General features: G+C 42.3%; 1 protein-coding gene across 1 annotated transcript in view; it reads left to right on the plus strand.

The window, feature by feature from the left end:
* The window catches only part of LOC139753745 (protein Wnt-6-like), an 80,419-nt gene extending 64,902 nt beyond the window's left edge, over positions 1–15,517 (plus strand). Inside the window, exons 2-8 of the mRNA XM_071670554.1 lie at positions 1,145–1,371; positions 2,097–2,228; positions 2,500–2,972; positions 7,039–7,179; positions 7,854–7,960; positions 8,486–8,606; positions 12,848–15,517. Coding sequence (XP_071526655.1) covers positions 1,145–1,371; positions 2,097–2,228; positions 2,500–2,972; positions 7,039–7,179; positions 7,854–7,960; positions 8,486–8,606; positions 12,848–12,940 — 1,294 coding nt within the window. The 3' untranslated portion in view covers positions 12,941–15,517. The remainder of the gene's footprint in view (positions 1–1,144; positions 1,372–2,096; positions 2,229–2,499; positions 2,973–7,038; positions 7,180–7,853; positions 7,961–8,485; positions 8,607–12,847) is intronic.
* The last annotated feature ends 1,380 nt before the right edge of the window (positions 15,518–16,897 follow it).

Raw genomic sequence — 16,897 nt, forward strand, 5'->3', positions numbered from 1 at the left:
TATAATTGATGTATTTCCGTGCACCAGATGAGTCATGAGCAGTTGGGTAATAGCGACATCCGGCGTTCAAAATAAACCTGTGGCCGGATACTCTCTTCTGGGCAGTTGTGGAAATGGCGTCGAAGTCTCGTGTCAACAAGCATCTGCTTACTCTTTCAATAGTTAAACAGTTGCTAGTTTACCCGGCTGGAGTCGGTACGAATTGATGTGGAAATGCTCTTGTTCCGAGAGAGAGAGAGAGAGAGAGAGAGAGAGAGAGAGAGAGAGAGAGAGAGAGAGAGAGAGAGAGTTGACACTATGAGGATGTGAAGACATACGTTATAACATGTGTCGTCAAGTTTAACTAGACAACATGACAGTGACATGAACGCAATCACATAGCTTATTAAAAAGGACAAGTGAACCCTTGTAATATTATATTAGATGAATGGCGTTGGTGTGTGCATACGTACATAGGTGTAAAGGCATGGTACATATGTACAATGTTAAGAGGTGGGGCAACGCCCTCTCCCCTCAACACACAAATAGTAGTCACAAATAGCTATCACACACACACACAAATATAAACCCGCCTAGTGTCTATAGCACCGATGTCGGCGACATCTGCTGCTCGATTTTCAGATGTATATAGAAAGGAAATAATGTGGTCAGTACCCTTGACCCGAGTTGTGTTAATGTAATCGTCCAGTGACCACCTAACTCACCAAGCACATGGTTCAGAATTGTTTTAGCTCTTGTGTAGGTAGTAACTCACTGGGCTTCACATTTAGAGAAGGAAGCTGACTTCCGCCATCACATAGAAACGAATCTTATTCTAATGTTTTCTGCTCTTGGTATTGAAAACCGCTGGAAATTAAGAATCTTCTTGAAAATTATATAAGAGTAACTTTGACCTGTTATGCGGTACGAAAAATTATTGTCAGCCTTCAGTTTTGTTGGGCGTTTAAATCCAAATCTGTATAAAGATTCGTCTCTACAGAATTCTAATGACATTACACAATTTCAACGCCAATTAATTCATATGCACATTATTTTCACTCACTATCCTCCTTTACTCTCTGTCACATTCTTTCCATCTTCCTCATCTTTCCTTTCTCTCCACGCTCTTCCCCAGTTCTCATCCACCGCCTCTCCCCTTTTCCAGGTCCCTGGGCAGCCGAGCTATCATGGATCACTCCCGCATCTGCCGCAAGAGAGGGCGACGCCTGGCCAAGGATCCCCAGAGTGTTATATGTCGCAGGCAACCCGATGTGTTCCAGCTCATCCTGGAAGGGGCGCAGATGGCCATGAAGGAGTGTCAGTTCCAGTTCAGCAGCCATCGCTGGAACTGCTCCGACAACAAGCGTTCGCTGAAGAAGATTCTCTCGAGAGGTAGTAATGGTCTGGAAAGTATTAGGGTTTATGGAATGCTCTGAAGGAAAGGCTTATGGATTTTTAGGAGTTTCATACTACCAGCTTTAAGTCCTAAAGGGTCTTGATGAGAGGGATAAAGGGACTTAGGGGACTAGTTCTGACCGAGAAAAGAATCAGTAAATAGCTTTTTTGTGAAACAATATCAAGTGAAAATGTGCGATGGTCTTGGGAATACCACAGATCCTAAGCCTCGTACGATTTGGGTAACAAATGTAAACCTGTTGATGACTGTCTTGGTTGTACACAGGACGTGATGGGTCTTCGGCGAAAGTGGTGGTTTTAGAAGCCTGACTTACCGTGTCATACGTTATGAAGTATAGTTGATGGCAAAATATTATCACGGGTATTTTCTGTCTCAAGTTACTAATCACACGTACCTTTAATCATAGGTGATCTAGGAATCTTCCAGTAAGATTTTAAGGATTCTAAAGGCGTTTGATGAGAAGGAGGTTAAGGATTATGAGATCTGTAATCATTAAGTGGAATGTAAAGGACATTTTACAGAAGACACCCCTTGGTATCCAGTGTGGAATGTATGTAATGACAGCTATTTGTGATAGAAAGATGTACCTTGGTTACTGGAAGGCAATGAGGTTCTGGAATTCTTGTCAAACTTGATGATTGGTTCCAGAAGAATCTGGATTGGCAATGACTCTCTTTTTCTGCTATGCCTGGTCCACTAGACGCACCCGAGACCGCTTTCCTGAACGCCATCATGTCCGCCGGTGTGACACACGAGCTGACGGCGGCCTGCTCCAGGGGAGACATCCTGCAGTGTTCCTGTAGCCCCAACTCCATCGGCGCCGTCACCACCGGTACGTCATCACGACCACTTTGTTCAAGCATTCATCTTCCTGAATCATCAGCATTTACTTTTCTTCTCCCTAAATCTTTGTTCACTTATGTACCTATTTTCTTTATATATATATATATATATATATATATATATATATATATATATATATATATATATATATATATATATATATATATATATATATATATATATATATATTTAAGTTCTAAATAAAAGTTGAAATAATACACTTCTGGGACGCTTCATATGGAATTGTTTTCATTTTCTAGAGGAAAGAAGAAAGAAGTTAGATGGAAGGAGAAAGAAGAAAGAAAATTCGTTTCGACGTAAACAGCAGCGCCAAGGAGGACGAGGTAGAAGAAGAAAAGGAAACGGAGGCATGAGAGGGACGAAGGAAGCAAGAAGGAACAGGAGGAGACGCATACAGTCGCGGGGAGAGAGGCAGTGGACGCCGACGGGGGACCACGAAGTAAGAACTGCCTATGCAGGAGTACAGACGAGGAACGACATGACACCGGGAGAAGGAGGAAGGGATGAACCAGGAGGAGGGACAATGCCAGGAGAAGCTGGAACGGTGTCAGGAGAGCCATCAGGAGAATGGCACTGGACTGGCTGTGATGATAATGTGGGCTTTGGGTCCCGCATCGCCAGGGACTTCATGGACTGGCGGTACCTGCGAGGCCAAGAAAGCCGGGACATACGGAGCATTGTGATGCTCTGGAACAACGAGGCTGGCAGACGGGTGAGTGCTGGTGGTAGTGGGCGCTGGTCGTGTTGGCTGCTGGTAGTAGTAAGTGCTGGTGGGAATGCTTACTGCTAGTAGAAGGTGTGGGTGATGGTGGTTATTGATAAATGACTAGGAGTAGCGTTTCTTGGTAAGTACTGGAATGTAATGTGTACTGGTAGAGGTTCTTGATCATAGAGGTTAGCGTTAGTTATAGCCACTATATGTGATGGTAGGTACTACTGGTAATGAGAGCGCTGAAAGTGATGAGTACCAGTAGTGATGGTAATGAGTACCTGCGGGGGATGAATAGTGATGCTGGTGAGTGAATATTGTTGGTGATGATTGGTGGAGAGAGAGGTAGTGCCCATGAATACTACTATCTGGTGAGAACCGGAGGTAATAGAGGCTGATGGGGATGGGTATTGGAATGTGGTGATGGTGAGTGATAGTGATGATGAATGTTAGCAGTCTTAGAGTATTTACGATTAAAGATATATAACTCTGATGATTCAATGACCATCAAGACACAGCAATACGCAGGCTTGTTGTACGATGGCTTACTCTCTCAAGAGCAGGACGCGTACAGGAGCCTTTTTTCTCTCTCTCTCTGTAAGTAACATGCAACATTATTTACAGTTCTGTAAGCTGTGGTTAAGGGTTATTATCCTTGCAGATTTAAGATTTGATTTTTGTGTGAGGCTTCAAAGAAGACGAAAAAAAAAGATAGGTAAAGGTGAATTAGGATAAGAGTGGACACTTCATGTAAACCTAATATTCTATGACTATTTATAGAGTAATTTTGTGGGAAATCAGAGATAATGGTATCTTTTTTTTTTTCTTTGTCGAGAGCCAGTATAAACCAGTTTAGGACACAATCAGATTTATAGGGGTGGATATCGCGAACCTGATAACACAGTGATTTACATAGTGACACAAAGTAGTGATCACCTAATTAGGAGAGTGAGGGACAGAGTGTATGTGTCTTGCAGCCTGTCAGGTTCAGGTTGTTTAATGAGTTCTAATTACTGCTGGAAGCAGAGACATTTTGCACACACACACACACACACACACACACACACACACACACGGAACAAAGCTTAAAAACTATACATAACATGTATGGAATCTGTTGCTATTTACTGTCAGTGTTAGCGAAGCAACATCGCTAGCCACCTCATGACCAATAGACCGCCACAAAGAAAAAGAAGAAAATGAAGAAGAGGAAGAAGAAGAAGAAGGAAGTCATCTTTTAAAAGAATTACTTTCCTCTTAATGATACCAACAAGGGAAACTTCCATACCATCTTCCCAATTATAGAGCAAAGAGATGTGCACGTTGATGTCGACGGAGCAAGAACGTTAGGCGTTGTAAGGAATCGTCGTCCACTTCAAGTTGCTACGGCATTGATCACGTCGGCCCAGATCCTCCCGGACACCCGCTAGTCTCGTGTCGTCCTCTCACCTACGGAGGGTAACTAGTTGGATTGGTGATCTGGATGGTAGGGGCCGGACCTCCCTGCCTATCGATTACCACTGGTGGTGGTGATTAAGGCCGTCATCGTCAAATTGTAAGCACCGTCTACAAAGATCTTGATCACCTTCTCTCCAGATGCTCACGATGATAATTCACAGACCATACACGCTCTCGCCACATATATGGTCTTTGCTGACAACCACCACGGTGGCAGCTGGTCTTATATAGCTACCCAGTGAGGGTGCCAGTAAACCATTTTTTCCCCCTTTTCTAATTGAGCATCGATCGTCGTATCATCGTATCAATTGCGATTGTAAATCATCGTCTTTTATGCCGATAAGTTTGATATTTATGGCTGCTGCAGTGAGCGCCTGGGGTTACCCCTGACTTACTCCCGCGTACCTCCAGTCTAACGAGTTTATATATAGCGCGTCTGGATCATCTGGAACGGGTTACCCGGGCTAGAACGCTAGAAGAACTTGTCTCGTCGGCTGTTCCAGCTTCCATAACTCTGTGTCTTGGACATTTATCGAGGCACGAGAATTATTACGCGTCCGAGATGCGACAGATTGGCTTGCCCGAGATGCGACAGATTGGCTTGCCCAAGATGCGACAGATTGGCTTGCCTAAGATGCGACAAATTGGCTTGCCCGAGATGCGACAGATTGGCTTGCCCAAGATGCGACAGATTGGCTTGCCTAAGATGCGACAAATTGGCTTGCCCGAGATGCGACAGATTGGCTTGCCCAAGATGCGACAGATTGGCTTGCCTAAGATGCGACAAATTGGCTTGCCCGAGATGCAACAGATTGGCTTGCCCAAGATGCGACAGATTGGCTTGCCTAAGATGCGACAAATTGGCTTGCCCGAGATGCGACAGATTGGCTTGCCCAAGATGCGACAGATTGGCTTGCCCGAGATGCAACAGATTGGCTTGCCCAAGATGCGACAGATTGGCTTGCCTAAGATGCGACAAATTGGCTTGCCCGAGATGCGACAGATTGGCTTGCCCAAGATGCGACAAATTGGCTTGCCTAAGATGCGACAAATTGGCTTGCCCGAGATGCAACAGATTGGCTTGCCCAAGATGCGACAGATTGGCTTGCCTAAGATGCGACAAATTGGCTTGCCCGAGATGCGACAGATTGGCTTGCCCAAGATGCGACAGATTGGCTTGCCTAAGATGCGACAAATTGGCTTGCCCAAGATGCGACAAATTGGCTTGCCTAAGATGCGACAAATTGGCTTGCCCAAGATGCGACAAATTGGCTTGCCTAAGATGCGACAGATTGGCTTGCCCAAGATGCGACAGATTGGCTTGCCTAAGATGCGACAAATTGGCTTGCCCGAGATGCGACAGATTGGCTTGCCCAAGATGCGACAGATTGGCTTGCCTAAGATGCGACAAATTGGCTTGCCCAAGATGCGACAAATTGGCTTGCCTAAGATGCGACAAATTGGCTTGCCCAAGATGCGACAAATTGGCTTGCCCAAGATGCGACAAATTGGCTTGCCCAAGATGCGACAGATTTGAGGTTTTTGTAGTACACCGTTGCAAATGACAGTTCTTTCTGTAGCCTCCAGGATGAGTTCTCAGTGTGGAAGGTTTTATATAAAAGCACGTAATTCACGTGTGCAGGAAGAGCAGTATATTCCATGAGAGTTTGATTACCTTGGTAAGTATATTTGGAGGGGAATGTTTTGGGGATCTTTTCGATATGTTACTGGAAGCTCCTCGTAAATCTTTTCTGAGTTGATGAACATGATTCTGAGTGCGTGATACAGACGTGTGTTGCTGGCGCCTTTTTACACACACACACACACACACACACACACACACACACACACACACACACACACACACACACTGGCTCTTTAGATACGCTGAGCAAAGGGGTAACAGAACGTCTAACTGTTGATAACGAGGAGGACACAATTATTTCATTCCAAGTTTCGCTTTAGTTCACTGTAATGTATCTACTGTTAATAATCGTTCTGCTTATTCCTGCCTATTGACATCCCGTTTGACTAATTTCCTGATACTGTTATCTTTCTTAAGATTTTATTAGGACAATAGTCACTACAAAAGCATTACCCTAAGTATGAACATTATCCCCTCACGGTGGTTACATATTACCCTCAGTATATGCTCTTGTCTTATTTAGTATTTCTCCAGTGGAATCTTTTTTCATTTGAAACGAATATCTTTTCGCTGACGTTATTCTCAAGCAGAGAATACTGGCTTGGTTTGTAACACTCTACGTTTTGATTAGATGTTCCTTGAGTGAGTTTGAAAGTAAAGTAAACTTTTAGTCTGGACTTTTTTATTTATCAGAGAAGTTGAAGACTATGCAGGACTCCAATGTCCGAGATGATTCCACCTAAGTTTAGGCAAAACTGTAGCAACGCCATGGCATCACTGGCTAATGTTAATGCCAGGGATAGATAGCACGTTCTTCAGCAGCCACTCTAACCTCACACATACAAGTAAATAACCACTTGAACCTTCACTGTGAGCTTCGAACACTCATACAACTTATGTCTTCATTTACACAACTTTGTGTTCCTCTCACACCACCTAAGTGTCTTGTGTGTCTGCCCCATACAGGCGGTTAAGAACCACTTGGTTCTCCACTGCAAATGCCACGGGCTGTCTGGCTCCTGCACCCACCGGACCTGCTGGCGAAGGATGCCCTCCTTCAGGAGTGTAGGGCGACATCTCATGGAAAAGTTCACCTCTGCCATCAAGGTAGGCCACAGCAGAACATTACCATGAACAAATCCGCACATATCTCTCTTGTGAATGTCGATCTCCTTGCGACAACTACTTTGAATTAGCCAGGTGTCAGTAGTGTCATTACGTCTAAATAAGATTCTCCTTTCTAATTGGCCGCTGTTGTTTAGGTGTTCAGTGTAATGGGCTCTTCAGTGGTTGGTTCCAACAGCATTAAGCTTAGCAGGGAGGACATATTGACAGTAAGAAGCCCTAGACAATGTCAGGAAGCATACAAGTGTAGAACAAGTCATATCTTCTCGTATGATCTATTTTCTAACTGTCCCAAGCATTAGTCTCAGCCTGAGTTGCTATAGAAATTCTATAGTATCTCTAATATAGTTTCTGAACCCCAGTTCAGCACCAACCGTACATCATTTTGAGCACAAGGATGCGACCCTTACGTATGATGGCCTTGTCTTTGACCTGACCTTTCTTAACAGTCTGGTCAAAGGCCAAGACGCCAAAGCCAAGAGTCTTTCCGTCTTGTTCAATGGGTGAAATGTGTCCTCATCTACATGACAGCTGTTTATGCTCTACATAAGCTGTGTCATCAAATTGTTATTGGTCCTACGATTACCAGTGACTTCCAGTAAATTGCTCACACGATTTCCATTAGAATATTTGGTAACCTATTCCCACAATTCCAGGTGATTCCCAGTAACGACGGAGAGACGGTCATTCCAGCTGCAGACTCGATCCGGACTCCGAGGAAACAGGACCTGGTGTTCCTGGAGGACTCGCCCAACTTCTGCAGGTCAGAGCCAGCAGGTCCCAGTTCAGGTCAAGCGTATGCAGCTTAGGTCATAGTTTGAATGGGTCTCAAGCTGGGGGTGGTCTCAGGTCCAGTGGGTTTTCAGGATGAGGTCAAAGATCAAACGGGTTACAGTTTGAGGTCACAGGTCTAGTGGGTCTTTAGGGTGAAGTTACAGGTCAAGGAGATTTTCAAGCTGAGGTGACAGGTCATATGAGGCTGAAGTCTCACTCTAGTTGGGGCTGAGGTCGTATATTTATTGTGATATGGCCCAGGGTCACAGGTCAGGCATAGTATAGACCATAAGCCGGTTGTTTTTTCAGGTCAAAAGTCAGACGAGGTTCAGCTTACAGTAGTAACACGAACAAATATCTTCCTACTGTATCTAACAAACACTTGTATCTGACTGTATCACTGTATCTAACTGTATCACTGTATCTAAACCCCAACTGCACACCCTGCGCACCACTGATCTGATCCACCGTCCAGCAGCGCATCACTAAGTGTCCCTTCCATCTCTCCTGGCAGCACCAACAAGAGGACCGGGTCTCTGGGCACCCAGGGTCGCACATGTAACGCCACGTCGTACGACCTCGCCGGCTGCGAACTCCTCTGCTGCGGCCGAGGCTACACACAGGAGGAACACTGGGTGGGTCCTGTGTCTCTATGACTGGCATCCTCGTCCTCCAGAAGGAGTGATTGCCGAGGAGATAATCTAGAAATTCCTCTCTGTGTAGATATCTTGGTCTACCTGAGGTTTGACCATTAATGACTGCATTTTAGGAGGTGGAATTTCAGTTCCAGCCAATCTTCGTTTTTTGTTGTCTCTCATTCCTTAGCTAAAGATGTGAGTTTCTATTTCAGATCTTACACAGGATTTGTGGACTTTGATTGCAGTCAATTACTCTCCTATGTAAAAATTCTTACTCATTCCAAACTTTTCATTTCGGTTTTCATTTTCAAATATTTCCTTTTAGTTTTGTTACAAATATTCATTTTCTATTCCTAGTCTAAGATCACGATTTCCTCATCTTTCATTAATACTTTGTTACTTTACAACTTTGGTATTAAAATCAGCCTCAGAGTTAACATTCAGGATAGATAAATGAATAAGTGAATTGATGAATGAAGAGATATCTGATTTAAGTGTATCTCTTATCTATAGATATTCTGTTCAATGATGCTTTTATCATGATAATTTCTTAAAAGGAATAGTGAAGTACAGTCCTCGGTCTTATGTGTTGATAACCCATCTCAAAAGTGGTTATATTCTTTGGGTAAACTTACCCTGAAGGAACATCCATTTGGTTTCTGATTCTCTTTTGCAATACTTTACCCGTCTAGTGTGTGTGCGTGTGTGTGTAATTAACTATATGTACTGTACGAGGAGGGAGTGTTACACTCGCGGGCCCTAATCTCATATGTGTGTGTGTGTGTGGTGTGTGTGTGTGTGTGTGTGTGTGTGTGTTTGTGTGTGTGATTAATCATTCCAACCGAAGGCAAGTGAGCAATACTCATGCCTTAATGACTCTTAGATCTAAGTGCCAGTCTTGTTTTAGAACCATTTCGATTCTTCCACACACACACACACATATATACTGGTCCCTGTGAATACCAAGTGTCGATTATTCAGTTGATTAAGATGCATTTCCTTATAGCCCATCTCACTGTTTCCTGTTTAAGCTTCCCCTTAAAGAAAGATAACAGTATTGTATAGTATTCCTAACAGAGACGCAACAGTGACTCCTTCCTAACAGATATGTAACAGTAAATAAGAATTGAGAAAGAAGAGTCAGGTGTAACTATAGACCTAAAGGAAAATAGCTTGAAAGGAGGATCAGTGACACGATCCAAATGACGTATGAATGAGAACGTAGTAAACACACAGTTTGAAAGGAGTTGGTATGAATGGATTTAAATGCCAGTCATGGAGTGCGTGGAGCCGTTAAATGGGAATCATTTTATTTAGAATTTAGCGTTAGATTAAGAACGTTTAATGGATTTTAGTCGACTAGAGCTTGAAAAATGGAGGTTAAACGTTATGGTATCTTTCAAAGACGGAGTTTAAAGGTCAACACTGAATTGGTTGAGTTTAAAAGGTATCGTTGAATTAACTGACTTTAAAATTTCTCAGTTTAATGAAGCAGTTGTAGATTGTTTAACAGAATCTTAAAGTGATCGTTAAGTCGACAAGAATTTAAAAGTTCGAGTTTTAATTTGTAACGAATTGCATAATTTTTTTTTTCTTTATGTCAGGGACGTAGTTTCAATCACTGCATTGAAATGACAGATTCTAAAACTATGAACTGAAACTACATATCTAGAAGGTTTACGTTCGAATGACGGGAGCTTAAGGTTTGTTAACGAATGACGGAGTGAAACTTAAGTTTGTGTACGAGTGACTGATTTTATAAGTTCATTTTTAGATGGCTAAGTCTTAAGGTTCGCTTGGACAAAGTTCGTGAAACTGGCGACAGTATGTGTCCATCACATATCTGCACTGCACTTTGAGGTCGAGCATTACTCACGTGGTGCCTCATTTCTTGAACTCCTGCCTGGTGACCCAGTCCTTGAACGAGCCTCCGATACGGTACAGCGTCAATTATCTTACGGTAGTTCGGATACAGACGAATTCACCCACCCCTCCCTTTTCACACACCCCTCCCATTTCACCCATCTCTCCCTTTTCACACACCCCTCCTTTTTCACACACCTCTCTCTTTTGTCCGAAATAGAGGCCACTCTCTTATAAAAAAAATCTAAGAGGTACGTTATATATACCTTACTTTCCCTTAAGCTGTGTTGTCTCTCACTAATTCTTCCTCGGCAGGAAGTCATCAGCTTGCTTTCTAATATTTTTTTTTCCGGAACTTACACACCACGCTCGTCAGGACACCGGTCTGTCCTTTTCTACTCCCTTGGGACTTTGCTTTTCTCTTGTGATACCTCGATCATTATTCCTTCAGGTGGTATAACTCGATCATTACTTCAAGTGGTTTGTCAAGGATATCTGCGCACGTCTTCGGCACGTAAAGTAAATATTCATCAGGGTCATAATGCGACCTTTTCGAAGGGACATCAACCCAACATTCCTGATCTCTTTGCGTCGCTGGCGGGGTTGTTCCGTCCTCTCATATGATGTCTCCCTTTTTTATTTTTTTCCAGTGCCTTCTGACTGCATTCTTTGGTTATCAACATCTCTGTTTGCTTAGTCTATGAGATTTAACGAACATCCTGCGTCTTTGACTTTCTAAATAATCTTCCTTTTTTGGCAACAAGCATTGATCCTACATGCTCTGCTCTTTCCTTGAGGAACTTTTCATCTACCGGACCATATGATCACTTCCAACTGCTCTGTCTCTAACAGTGCATATGATTCTTCCTACAGCTACTACACTCAATTATCTTGAGTGCGTTTGCTTCAAAGTCCTACAGTTTCTGTCCCACAGCATCAGCCTTTATGCTCTGAGTCTGTTGACCCGCCCCAGCAGCTGCTCGTATTTCTCCTCCCTGTTCACTATCTTGAATAGTCTCCTTCCTCTATATAACCGGCATTTTCTCTTGTTGAATATCGTTTAGATCATCTTTAGCAGATATTCCTGTCTTTTTTCATTTTTAGCTCTTCAATCATTCTGTCATCTTTCCTCTGTCATATTTGAGCTGAATACCCTTGACTGAATTGATTTTGTGTTCGTGATCTTTGTCATCATTTTCTAAACCCCTTAATTCACTCCACTATTCCTTAACACGTCCATGTGCACTGATCTGACTTTGTAACCTTCCATGTCTTCTCAATCTGTGTTCTCTTCTGATCCTGCCTCTCAGTTTCTCTGGTCTTATATTGTCTGCTGATTCATCCTTTATTTTTCCACTGGACTCCTTCCTCTCGACCTAGTCACTACCGACTATTGAAGGTGCCTCTCCCAGTCTAAATCCGTTTTTTATGTAGAAAGTGAATGCATGAAAAACGGACAGGATCATCTTTGTCTAGCTAGGCTGTGTATGTTTGCTTTTCTGGTTAAAATTTTCTCGTTCTATGTATATGGTCCTTTGTTTGCATGGCTTATATAGTGCCAAGTGTATTAAGGTATTTCCAAAGTCTTCTGGGAATGACAGTTCGTTATCCAGTTGGCCTCCTTCCCAAAGACATTTCTTAAGCTTTTGAGTAATTGAATTTTGGCAACACTCCTCATATTTGATTTGAATTCTTCGGTCTTCACACCATCACTGTTATTTTACTGCTCAGCTGTCACAGTGAAATGATACATTTAAGAGACATTTCGAGGAGTAAAAGCTGTTTTATCTCCCTGGCCTTAAAACAGACTTAATCCAGACGAATATATTCTATGCAGCTGTTGGGAATATCATCTGGTAAAGCTATTATAGAACTATGCATTCCACTCTTCCATTTACTGCGGCACCTCTCTATAATATTGAATTCTTATTCTTTCTTATTCACATCATAGCAATCACAGTATCTACCGGTTAGAATTACGTTATATAAACCATTATCTTAAGTATTACTTACTTGACTGTGGCAACCACTCCTTACGTTCAGTTTGAAATCTTTGGTCATCTCATCCTCAGTGGTATTTCTAGTGCCAGATCTCCACAGCGAATGGTTATATTTGAGAGACGTTTCATTCAGGGGCCCCTCTCTATACACTACACCCTCCCCTTGCTTGTACAGTCAGGCCTGCTGAGCTGCAGACCCTCTGAATCTTGGCTAAAAATGATACTGCATCTGGGTAATGTCCCGACTGGGCGTTTGTACATGTGTGCTTTACATTGTTTCTAGAACGTATTACAAAGTCTTCACAGAGTTGTCACCTTTTTTTTTTCTTTTCTACTCCAGATGAAACTTACATGTCATCTCTCTCCCTTACCCAGGTGGAGGAGAACTGCCGATGTCGCTTCACCTACTGCTGTGAGGTCAACTGTCAGAGGTGCACCATTAAGCGGATCGTATCCCACTGCAGATAAGATCCCTTCACGCAGTCGCTGTGAGGTCGCCTGTGAGATATAATACACCTCACCAAGTGAATCGCATCTAACAGGAGATAAGATAAGGAAGCGGTAAACGATAAACATTAATAGCACGACTTTGAAACGTGTGGAGGGCAAGTGTTTAAGGAACGGAAGTTTACCTGAAGTGTTTTATTGTCTTGAGGAAAAGTGTTGGTCCAGAACACCGCCTGCAACAGACTTGTGGTCGTGATGAGAAAGACCGTACGTGCGCTCCCACTCCTTTGTAATATATGGTGTAAATAAGAGCTTATTTGTGTACTTTTCATATGGACATAGTTGAAGTCTAATTAAGATTTAGAATTAGACAGCTTGGGTGATACTTTGATTAGTGAGCATTATAGTACGAATAGGAAAGAGAGAAATATCTTTTGGCATTAAACTTTCAAGTTTGTTTTGAACTTGTGCTTTTCATACTGTGTCATGTATCTGATGTGTATTTAAGAGGTTCATGCTGTATGGAGGCCTTGTGTACATGTCACAATGAATCATAGATGTTGTATATTATGATCCCCCAACACAGGTTTATGTATGATAGGGTCAGCTGGCTTGCAGGGTTCTTGGGGGACAAAAGTGAAATGTTATTTTAAGATTTAAATCGAAATAATGCTGCGAATGACTAGATTTAATGAGAAAAATTTGGCTCTCTTGTCATACACTTTTTACTCACGTTTAGAATTCATTGTTAGATATCTGTCATGATACACAGAGCAAGATTAAAGAAAGCACATTACATTACTTAATTATGAATTGTCATAATCGGTTAGAGATGAAAATAGTTCCATAAGAATTTTGGCAAAATAATTACTCGCCACAATAGATTACTGATTATCGTAGCAGATAAACCATCTTCGGTAAGGAATGATAAATTGTATATCGAGGTAATCAGTTATCAAAATATTTATTGCTGTTATGTAATCATCGCATGGATTAGGACACCACATCCCCTGCTCTGAGGAATTTCGCTACACTTTACGAAGATTATCTCGATACCTTCTATCCATCAACACCCAGTCACTGGCTTTATATTCTCGGCACAATGGCACCATACACACAAACATACACACACACTGTAGACCTGCTAACACTACACTAGTTGTATATCTACTCACGCTGCAACCAGTGATATGACACGTACAGTACACCCACCAGAAATATACCTTCAGTACACCCACTGACGCTACACTGCCTTTACACCGAAACTTCATTTCAGTACACCCAATAATACTGCAATGTCAGTTACATTGGCTTTGTATTCAAAGTACCTGTCTGTGATACTACAATATTTTGAACAAGTTTACAGGCTTTTCTCCTTGGAAAATCTGCATGTTTTTCTGCTTTTACCACACTTATCCATGAGTTTCTGTCCTCTTCGACGATCACAAACAGTCCCGCGAAGACGAATGGCCTTTTGCTGTTTGCATTCCTTTGTATTCCTCTGTATAGTCATTTTGACCTACTTCGGACTTTTGACAGACCTCGTACATTCATTGGCAATGCGTCTTTATCAAAAGCCATAGTAAGCGAGCGGGTAGCACATCTTTTTCCATCGGTACATTCGAAATGTCCCCAGTGACCGTGACACCATCATTATAACCCCTGCCACTATACAACCTTCACAATGACCAGCGGCAGAATGACTTCCCTGTCGCCTCCTGGGACACTACCCACTCGCTGGTCCAGCATTTCCCGCCCTCCTCTCTGGCAGTGCATCTGCGACGCACTCGTTGGTAATTGCCTTCTGCCTTAACCCACTGCGATCTCATCTTCATTACACCCATTGACGGTATGCTGGTAATATACCCACCTTAAGTACGCTGACTGGCACTGCCCACTGATCCACCCACTAGAGCTAGACTTTCGTTTCTCCTCCTGTAACTACACTGTAATTCAACCTTCATTAAACTCGCTGGTGCTAAATCATCAACATACACCCTTTAGAATGATATCGTCCCTACACCCAATGACAGAACACCTTCAGTACACCACGAGGCTAAACACTCTCAATGCTTCCAGTGACCCTCAGAACACCTTACTACACACTACATCTCCAGCATGATCACTAAAGATCACATCTAGCACCAGATGTTTCGTGTACATTCCTCTTCCACATTCACCAAACAGCACAAGGCCATCGGTACACCCATTGCCTCCCGACCAGCAAACCTACAGATTTTTATTTCCTTTTTTCTCATCGGTATATTACTTAACGTACGATAAAATCTTTAACACTACGGTACATCTTAAAATACACCCACGAAAATTCTGTTCATTGTATACCCTTAGAACTACAGCCCAACAATATAGATCTTTAACTGCACATATTTCCTCCTAATATCAACATTATCATCATCATCATAATTATTGCTACTGTAAACCAGGTGTCGCTTGAACTTCGGCTGTGTGTTTTACTTTTAGGCAGGAAAATCACGCTCTGTGGTATGTAATATTATGGAGAGCATTGTATGGCAACAGTGTACAGGGATACGCCAAACAAGTCCACAAATTTTGGTTGTATAAAGATTATAGATTCCGCATTTGTGTATTACATAATCCTATATGTGTTAAGTAGCTAAACTTTCAACATTAGAATAGATGTATGATATCGTACAGATTAAACATACATATATTTCATAAGAAAATTATTTCCGAGTGACTAGTTCAACTACGAAAGAGACCCTCTCATGATTAAGGTGGGTCAAGTATTTTCTCCAATGTTTGAGCTTTAAGATAATAATTCGTAGATGAAATATGTTTATGTTTCTGTATTTGACTCGAATATGTATTTGACTGAAGGGGTCATTCTTTTCTTGCTGTAAATACATAAGACTTTATTTGGGTACAACAATTTTGCCATTTGAAATGACAGTCGTCAGGGTTTCGACAAGCTTTCTCTCAATGTTTAGTATAACAAACATATTGCAAGGCTTAGAAAATGGTCACATCCATAAGGTTAGAATATTGATCTTCGATCATAGATATCATTATGCTGCATTATTCAACTTGAGAGTTTCAATGTTGCCCTTCGATCATTTTGGAGGACGATCATCTAACCGAGTGGCAAATTAACGAGGTCTTTTCCCCGCCCCTCCCACAAAAATTCAACGTTTCAAGACCTTAGTATCAGGAGTGTGACCGGACAGTGAACGTACAGACCGTGAGAGTGGACGAAGATTCATATTTGTTTGGTACCAGTTCAAATGGTATGCTGTGCTTCCTCTAAGTGATCTACAGACATTTTGATAGCTAGCTAACTGGCTATACGCCTTATAGTACACAAGGAGTGTGCCGTTGTCCAGACTGAAACAACTGTCAGGTCTCGAGAGGTGCTCGAGCTTCGAGGCCTCACACGGACTGTTAACTCCGGGTGCCGCGCAGTAACAGGCGACACCTTGCCCGCTTGAGTTAAAGCTACTGTAGTGTACGATTATTGTGTTGACCCATTGTGCACAGGCATCTGCCCTGATTATATATGAGTTATTAACTAATGGTGTGGATAGGAAAGTGTCAGTGAAAATGTGAACGATGACTTAACGAACGTGTATTTTCGTCATAAAAAGCAGTTCAAGAAAAGAGGAAGCTTAGCGACCGAAAGAAGCAGATGAAGAAGATGACGGAGAATATAGATAACACAATCAATGGTGAGTTCCCTTTTTGAAATTGATAATTTTTTTTCACAATGGTGACATGGGTGTGAAGCCTATCAAGAAACATAAGTGCGTTATACCTATGAATTTGGATTCGTTTAAGTGGTGAATTGCGTCTTATTAAACTGGTAGTTGTCAGGGTTGTTACCAGTTTGAGTCGGTCCATTTAATGAGGCTATTTTTTTCTTCCCGGTACTTTGAACCTGCATTAGTGCTTTAGTGTCTGAGAGAACGATGAGTAGAAGCTAACACTATCTTAATCCGATGT

Source organism: Panulirus ornatus, chromosome 2 (genome assembly GCF_036320965.1).
Source record: "Panulirus ornatus isolate Po-2019 chromosome 2, ASM3632096v1, whole genome shotgun sequence".
NCBI lineage: Eukaryota > Metazoa > Arthropoda > Malacostraca > Decapoda > Palinuridae > Panulirus > Panulirus ornatus.